The 9,456-nt window shown below is 40.7% G+C and overlaps 1 protein-coding gene across 1 annotated transcript; it reads left to right on the top strand.

Annotated features, from left to right (window-relative positions):
* Window positions 1-8,209: 8,209 nt before the first annotated feature.
* LOC120225498 (olfactory receptor 7A17-like) lies at window positions 8,210-9,178 on the top strand. The gene has a single exon (XM_039223682.1). The coding sequence runs from the start codon at window positions 8,210-8,212 to the stop codon at window positions 9,176-9,178; it is 969 nt and encodes a 322-aa protein (XP_039079613.1).
* Window positions 9,179-9,456: the final 278 nt, after the last annotated feature.

The raw sequence follows: 9,456 nt of genomic DNA, 5'->3' as shown, positions 1-9,456 counted from the left end.
TTGAGAACTGGAAGTATCATGAGAAAAATCCAATTAGGTATTCATCCAGTATTATATTTATAACTGTGATGTTATGATTTGTAATAAAAATATATATTTGGGGAGGGGAGTTTAGGTGGCAGAGCTGCATGGAGACCCTGAGCTTTCCTCTTCCCTGAAACGCAGCTAGATCGGCACAAAGCTATTTTTGAACACCTAGGAAATTGACTTGATGATTAACTCAACAATCTGCATAACTTGAGTCACAGAATTCAGCTGGTACATGGGGCAGAGAGGTGATCTGGGGGAGAAAAAAGCTGCAGAGGGTAGGGAGCCATTTTGGGGGACAGGACAGAGAAAAAGAGAAAGGGTGAGAATGCAGCACATCAGGATGGTGCAAGAAAAAGAGCCCCTCCCCCCAAAAAAAGTAGCTAGAGAGAAATAGAAAGAGTGAAAACACTCACAGGGGACTGAACAAAAAATCGATTCCACAAAACCATTGATAGGGAGAAAGGAGAGAGTTCAATGCCACCAGGATTTTTTAAACAGTGGAGTGAAGAGTCTGAAGTTTTGGCACTCAGTGTCCTAAAAAGAATGAATGGGTTAACCAAGAAATTGAAGAGGAAACTAAAAAGTACATGGAAGCCAATGAAAATGAAAACATAACACACCTGGGGCGCCTGGGTGGCTTAGTCGGTTAAGCATCCTACTTTCGCTTAGGTCATGATCTCGCGGTTCGTGGGTTCGAGCCCCGCGTCAGGCTCTGTGCTGACTGCCAGCTCAGAGCCTGGAGCCTGTTTCAGTCTGTGACTCCCTCTCTCTCTGACCCTCCCCTGCTCACGCTGTCCCTCTCTCTCTCTCCTAGAAATAAATAAAACATTAAAAAAAAAAAGAAAGAAAGAAAACATAACACACCAAAATCTCTGGGATGAAGCAAAGGCAGACATAAGAGGGAAGTACCTAGCAATCGAGACCTTCCTAAAGAAGGAAGAAAGGTTTCAAGTACACAACCTAACCTTACACATAAAAGAGCTGGAAAAGAACAACAAATAAAGCCCAAAACAAGCAGAAGAAGGGAAACAATAAAGCTTAGAGAAGGAACCAATGATATTGAAATTAAAAAACAAACAGTAGAACAGATCAATGACACCAGGAGCTGATTCTTTGAAAAAATTAACAAAATTCATAACCCCCTAGCCAGCTTTATTTTTAAAAAAAGAAAGGACCCAAATAAATAAAATAAAAAATGAAAGAGGACAGATCACAACCAACACTGCAAAAATACAAACAATAATAAGAGAATATCATGAGTTATTATATGTCAACAAATTGGGCAATCTGGAAGAAATGGACAAATTCCTAGAAACATATAAACTACCATAACTGAAACAGGAAAAAATAGAAAATTTGAAAACACCCATAGCCAGTAAAAAATTGTATCAGCAATCACAAATATCCTAACAAACAAGAGACCATGGCCAGATGGCTTTCCAGGGGAATCCTACCAAACACTTAAAGAAGAGTGAACACCTGTTCCTTTGAAGCTGCTCCAAGAAGTAGAAATGGAAGGAAAACTTCCAAACTCATTTTACAAGTCCAGCATTACCTTGATTCCAAAACCAGACTAAGACTCACTAAAAAGGAGAAGTATAGACCAATTTCCCTGAAGAATATTGATGCAAAAATTCTCAACAAGATACTAGCCAACTGGATCCAATTCTTTTTTTTTAATGCATTAAAAGAATTATTCACCACAATAAAGTGGACTTTGTTCCTGGGATACAGGGCTGGTTCAATATCCACAAATCAACCAATGTGATACATCACAGTAATAAAAGAAAGAATGAAAAATGTATGGTCCTGTCAACAGATGTAGAAAAAGGATTTGACAAAATACAGCATCTTTTCTTATTAAAAACCCTCAAAAAAGTAAAGAGAGAAGGATCATGCCTCACTATCATAAAAGCCATATACAAAAGACCCACAACTAATATCATCCTCAATGAGGAAAAACTGAGAGTTTTCCCCCTGAGATCAGGAACACGACAGGGATGTCCCCTCTCACCACTGTTGTTCAACATAGTGTTGGATGTCCTAGCATCAGCAATCAAACAACAAAATGAAAGAAAAGGATCAGAATTGGCAAAGATAAAGTCAAAATTTCACTTTTCTCAGACAGCATGATACTCTACATGGAAAACCCTATAGACTCCACCAAGAGTCTGCTAGAACTGTTCCATGAATTCAGCAAAGTCGCAGAGTACAAAATCAATGTACAGAAATAGGCTGCATTTTTTTTTTACAAATAGTTTATTGTCAGATTAGTTTCCACATAACACCCAGTGCTCAACCCCACAAGTGCCCTCCTCCATGCCCATCCCCCCTCCCCCCCACATCCATCAGTCCTCAGTTTTTGTCAGCATTCAAGAGTCTCTCATGGTTTGCCTCTCTCGCTTTCCCCCACCATTTCCCCCCTTCTTCTCCCCCTTGTTCCTCAGTTAAGTTCCTTCTAATCCTCCTATCCGTGCAAACATATGATATTTGTCCTTCTCTGCCTGACTTATTTCACTCAGCATAACACCCTCAAGGTCCATCCAGTTGCTACACATAGCCAAATTTCATTGTTTCTCATTGCCATGTAGTATTCCATGGTATAGATAAATCACATCTTCTTGATCCATTCATCCATTGATGGACACTTAGGCTCTTTCCATGTTTTAGCTATTGTTGAGAATTAGGCTGCATTTTTATACACTAATAATAAAGCAACAGAAAGAGAAATCAAGAAACGGATCCCATTCACAATTGCACAAAAACCCATAAAATACCTAGGAATAAACCTAGCCAAAGATGTGAAAGATTTGTATGCTGAAAACTATAGAAAACTTATTAAGGAAATTAAAGAAGACACACAAAAAAATACAAAAACATTCATGCTCATGGATCAGAAGAATAAGTATAGTTAAAATGTCATTACTACCCAAAGCAATCTACACATTCAATGCAATCAGTCAAAATTGCACCAACATTCTTCTCAAAGTTAGAACAAACAATTTTAAAATTTGTATGGAACCACAAAAGATCCTGAACGGCCAAAGTACTATTGAAGTAGAAAACCAAAACGGGAGGGATCACAATCCCAGACTTTAGCCTCTACTACAAAGCTATGATCATCAAGACAGTACGGTATTGGCACAACAACAGACATATAGACCAATGGAATAGAGAACCCAGAATTGGACCCACAAATGTATGGCCAACTAATCTTTGACAAAGCAGGAAGGAATAAACTTTTAATAAAGGATGTCTTCTTTCCGGATAATGGAATGACTTTGGGAAAACATCTAAGGGGAGGGGTTGCTTGCCAGGAGTACTAATCATGTGCTTAGAGGATGAACTTTCCATCCCACCCCCTGACCTCTTGGGATGGGGGAGGCTCTGGAGATTGAATCTAATCAGCAATGGCCAGTGAATTAATCAATTGTTTCTGTATAATGAAGCTTCCATAAAACCCAAAAGGACGGCTACAAGAGCTTTCAAATTGGTGAACACAAGGAGACAGGTAGAGGGGCTACCTGGAGAAGGAATGGAACCTCCAAACCCTCTCCCCATACCTTTCCCTGTGTCTCTCTTCCATCTGGCATCATCTCTCCCTGGAGGCAGCACAGCTCATGAGGCAAATACTCAAGAGACACATGCAAAAATGAGCATGCACAAACTCACCTACTAAGTCCATCATTGGACTCCCTAGCCCCAGACCTTAGGTGTGCTCAAATTCTTGATAGAAAAGTTCTAAAAATACCTACCCCTGACTCAAACACTGAACCACAGCCTTACTAGTCAAAGCTGGGCCCCCAGACTGGACTGGCAGCATCAGTATCAACTGAGAAATTGTTATAATTACCGGATCTCCTAGCCCCGCCCACGTCCTGCCAAATCAGAATCCAAATTTGAACAGGATCCCCAAGTGATTCATATACACATTAATGCTGGAGAAGTTCTGGTTTGGAAGAATTTGTCTCAACTTCACTGTCGACACTTGTGCAAGAAAAATCTTTGTGATAGGGGTCATGCTGTGCATTGTAGGGTATGGGGCAGCATCTCTGGCCTCAACCCATTAGGTACCAGTGGGACCTCCCTAGTTATGACAATCAAAAAATTCTCCAAATCTTGTCAAGTGTTATCCAAAGGCAATATCGTCCTTGGTTGAGAGCCACTGACCAAGCACATGAGGCCTGGAAATATCTTGATGGATTTGCAGTCAAAGCCCCTTCCTCCCCCAGTTCATAACTCTGGGTAGCTCATTCCACCCTTTTAAGCCCCACGTTTACACCTATACTTTAATACGAGTGGACTTTTCTTAAATTCCACGTTTGAGTGAAATGATACAGTACTTCTCTTTCTCTGATTGGCTTCTTTTGCTCAGCATAATGCATTCTAGCTCCACCCACATTTTGGTTGGGAAGAGAAGAGAGGGAAACAAAGCACAAGAGAATCTTAACTCTGGAGAACAAATGAGGGATGAGGGATGGAAGAGAGTGGAGGATGGGCTAGATGGGTAATGGGGATTAAGGAAGACACTATCGGATGAACACTGGGTGTTGTATGGAAGTGACGAATCACTGAATTCTACTCCACTGTATGTGTACTAACAAAAACTTAATTTTTTTAAAAATAGAGTGGATTTTGTAAAAATGAAATAAGAGAATCCCCTTAGGATCCTGAGCTCAGTGTGTTGTGCCTAAACAGATCCAAATATATCATATAATTAACAAGCTTTGTATGTGGAGCACTCAATGGCAGCTCTCAATTTGTATTACCAGCATGAATCACTTCCTTGGTTAGTCAAAAACATCATGAACACAAGAGCACCGCACCCATTTGCTTACTGCAAATTAATATGTCTCTCTCTCCTGTTGAGAGGAGAATAGCAATTTTCTAGAGATACCGGGACATCTTCTCTGCCATAACACAATGCTTCGGAAGTCCATGAGACCTGGTTAGGCAGGTCTCTCCGTTTTAGATTTGGAGAAAACGTTAACTCAAAATTGGGGTAAGATGTCAGGAGGTTAGTCCTCTGGAAGACAGGCAAGAACACGGAGAAGAAATAATAAAAGATGGATTCACCTGACTTCTATCCGGTCTCCTGGGAACAGAGAATTAGCAGGAAAAAAATTCCTTTCTGTCTAGACCAGTGGCCCACAGGGAAACAATGTGCTCCATGGTGAGAGTAACAATGAAAACAGTGCCTAATGTGCAGACACAGGGAGCTGTAAATATCTCCTCTGCCGCAGCCCCTAACCATGGTGCTTCCTTGTGCAGGACAGGACATGCTTGTTGCTCTTGGATTCTTTAAATCTGGGTGGGGGACCAATGCTTCACTCTTTCCTGCTGTCCTGTCTGGAAAACAGAGCTTCTGTCTCCATGATCGACCATCCAAGGAGGAATTCAGACTTTGACACAGACATGCCCTTCTTATAGACCCCATCCAGGTGAGTTTGAGAGGACATCAGGAAAGCATCAGAGAGAATGGAACCTGAGACCTTTCCCTAAGGTCAACTGAGAGCCTAACCAACCTGTCCCAGAGCCGAAAGATTTTCCTTTGCTAGATTGACTACTAAATTTGAAGATAATTTACTTAAAATTTTTTTAATGTTTTATTTATTTCTAGGAGAGAGAGAGAGACAGCGTGAGCAGGGGAGGGTCAGAGAGAGAGGGAGTCACAGACTCTGAAACAGGCTCCAGGCTCTGAGCTGGCAGTCAGCACAGAGCCCGNCACAGACTCTGAAACAGGCTCCAGGCTCTGAGCTGGCAGTCAGCACAGAGCCCGACGCGGGGCTCGAACCCACGAACCGCGAGATCATGACCCAAGCGAAAGTCAGACGCTTAACCGACTAAGCCACCCAGGTGTCCCAATAATTTACTTAATTTATTTAAAAATGTTTTAAGTTTGTTTATTTAGTTTGACATAAAGTCAGAGAGAGTGAGCCAGGGAGGGGCAGAGAGAGAAGGAGAGAGAGAATTCCCACAAGGCGCCAAACCAAGAGTTGGACCCTCAACCGAATGAGACACCCAGGAGCCCCCTTTTTTAATTTTTTATTTGTACTTTTTATTTTTTATACTTGAAATATTTTTTAAAGATGTGTTCATTAGACTCAGCAATACAGGGATCATTGTCGACTATGAGTGGTGGGAATGGAAGCCCAGTTGGATGAGACTCAGGAAGGAATGGCAGGGGAAACATACGTGTTTCCAAGGAAATTAAAACATATCCAAGGAGGTTTGTAACTAGGGAAGTAGCAAAATGGAGTATTAGGTTTGGAGACAGGAGTAGTGGAGTGGGACCATTTTAAAATATTTTCAAATGGGGCACATTTAGCTTGTTCTGTATTTATTAGAAGGATCCAGGCTCCTGAAGGTAAATACTCCCTTGTGACGGCATTTTTTGAGACATACAATCACAGTAGCAACTCTCCCATTGAGATTCAACAGAAAAAAATATATAGACTTATGCCTGAAGGGATATTCCAACGAGCATTTTAGCCATTAATTTATTACCAAGAAGGCTGAATAGATTTTAGACTTTGTTAGCCATTTACTTCCTATATACAAAATTTTTTTGCAAGTATGTTGCTTTTCTGTACTGGGATCTGAGTATTTTTAATGTTGTTTAAAAAATTTCTTGTTTAGTGTTTATTTTTGAGAGAGAAAGAGACAGAGTGTGAGCAGGGGAGGGTCAGAGAGAGAGGGAGACGCAGAATCCGAAGCAGGCTCCAGGCTCTGAGCTGTCAGCACAGAAACTGACATGAGGCTTGAACTCACAAAGCACCAGATCATGACCTGAGCCAAAGTCAGACACTTAACCGACGGAGCCACCCAGATGCCCTTTTTAATTATTGTTTTATTGGATTCTTTCAAAAAAGAATTGCAATTTTTCATCAAGTTTGCTGTTTTCCATTTAATATTTCTGCTGTATATAGACGTGTTTATGGGACTGAGAGAGAGTCTAGATATTTTGTGTGCTGAAATCTCTCAGTTGGTCATATCGTGTTCCCCTTATTGCTTTTAAACATTGAAATTCTTCCACATCCTTTGTAGTAAGAATTGCTTTTACATATATTGCTGACTTATTTCACATCTAACTTTCCTTATTTCAGCCATGATATGTTTTGAGATTACATCTGTTTTTTAAAATAGTAATCACCTCCCGCCCTTATGTGAAACATTTTCTTTTGTATTTAACTAAAGATTCCCTTCCTCTTTTTCATCAGCATGTGAGTCCATTTATGGTTACATATGATACAATTACAGCTTTAGCTACTGCTTCCTCCACTGTGTATTAAAAAGTATATTTTCCCATTCTTTTAATTCCAGGCTTTTACACATTTCATCCTGAGTCAGAGACCCATATGGATGTGAAAATTGCTATTTTACATCCTTATTGTAAGATGTTAGTATTATTGCTGAATTTTGTTTAATACAGTTACTTGAACTCACCATATTTAACATGACTTTCATCTCCCTACCATTCTTTTTATTTAATAAATTGTCATTTACTTAAAATTTGTTTCTACATGAACGCATACCTTTGTGAACGATGGAAGCAAGCAAAGCAGGTGAGTCCCCTGCTCCTTTGGGTCATATGCTGCATTAGAGAAATTGGTTTTTGCTGCTTTATTAGTTATCCTGGGCACCAAGTGGCTATACATAGGGTTACGATACAGCCAGAACCAAGGAAGATTTCTCGTCATCATGATCTCTGAGGGACCACCTGGGCTTATGAGATCTTTCTCCCACCTCTTCCTTTTCTCTGTCTCCTTTTGAGCTTTTTTATACTTCTCTAAATTCAGGACCAAATGGTCATATTAAAGCAGGATGCCACATTCACATGTTCATGGGAATCTGGCCACCTGGAATTTGGATACTTTTCTTTCTTCTTTAGGGTAATGATAACGTGATGTTGAGAGCCTCACTAATATCATTTCTTTCCTAAATACTATAGGTGGAGGTGGGAAAAGCCTGGTATTTCTCAATGAGGTCTCTCTTCAAATGTCACCTTGTGTATAGATCCTCCTGAACTCCCTGTAAGGAAAACATCCTATCCACTTTCTTTTATGTCTGATTTCCCCCCACATGTCAATGTAATTATAGCCTTTTTTCCAAGTTACTAGTGTCTGTTTATGCTAACATTAATCTTTTTCCCCTAATTTCTAGCCACCACCACCACCACATGGGACCAGGCAATGATACCCAAATTTCAGAATTTTTTCTCCTGGGATTATCAAATGAGCCAGAATTACAGCCCCTCATATTTGGACTTTTCTTCTCCATATACCTGATCACTGTCTTTGGAAACCTGCTCATCATTCTGGCCGTCAGCTCTGCCTCCCACCTCCATACGCCCATGTACTTCTTTCTCTCCATTCTGTCCTTTGTGGATATTTGTATAACCTCTACCATCATCCCAAAGATGCTGGTGAATATACAAACACAGACTAAAGTTATAACCTACACAGGATGCATCAGCCAGATCTGCTTTTCCACACTCTTTGCAGGCTGGGACAACTTTCTCCTGGCAGTGATGGCCTATGACCGCTTTGTGGCCATCTGTTACCCCCTACACTACCCGGTCATCATGAGCCCCCAGCTGTGTGGGCTGCTGGTTCTGGTGTCCTGGGTCATAAGCGTCCTGAATTCCTTGTTACAAAGCTTAATGGTGTTGCGACTGTCCTTCTGTACACACTCGGAAATCCCCCACTTTTTCTGTGAACTCAATCAGATGATCCAACTTGCCTGCTCTGACACCTTTCTTAATGACACGGTGATATATTTTTCAACTGTGTTGCTGGCTGGTGGTCCCCTTGCTGGCATCCTTTACTCTTACTCTAAGATTATTTCCTGTATACGTAGAATCCCATCAGCTCAGGGCAAATATAAAGCATTTTCCACCTGTGCATCTCACCTCTCGGTTGTCTCTTTATTTTATTGTACGGTCCTAGGAGTGTACCTTATCTCCTCTGCTACCCAGAGTTCCTACTCAAGTGCAAAAGCCTCAGTGATGTACATGGTGGTCACACCCATGCTGAACCCCTTCATTTACAGCCTGAGGAACAAAGACATAAAGGAGGCTCTGATGAGATCTTTCAGGATAGCAGGTATAAAAGGGACCATTGTTCTGCTGGTGAAGAAGTGCCCTTGATTGCAGGGTCAAAGCCATGATCCTTTGATCATTGTGAAACACAATTTGCACTTATGTATTTCCTGAAATTTCCATTTCTTAGAAGTCAACTTCTCTATACAATTTCAGAAAACTAAGTTTACTAAGCTTTCTGCTCTGAGGCACGTACATGTTTTTCCCTTCGTCCATTTTCATACCTTCCCACAGTTCTTTCTGACTTTAGACCTGACATATTTGAAAATTTCCATATCTTTTACAGGACAACTTTGGTTTCTGTAAAACAGTTTCTTCTTAAATGA

Source organism: Hyaena hyaena, unplaced genomic scaffold (genome assembly GCF_003009895.1).
Source record: "Hyaena hyaena isolate Hyena2069 unplaced genomic scaffold, ASM300989v1 scaffold_1433, whole genome shotgun sequence".
NCBI classification, from domain to species: Eukaryota; Metazoa; Chordata; class Mammalia; order Carnivora; family Hyaenidae; genus Hyaena; species Hyaena hyaena.
Note: the sequence above shows the minus strand (reverse complement) of the source record. Positions and strands in the feature narration are given on the sequence as shown.

What these genes read in the sequence shown, in the direction of transcription:
- LOC120225498 (XM_039223682.1), top strand. Translation starts at nt 8,210, where the DNA reads ATGGGACCAGGCAATGATACCCAAATTTCAGAATTTTTTCTCCTGGGA.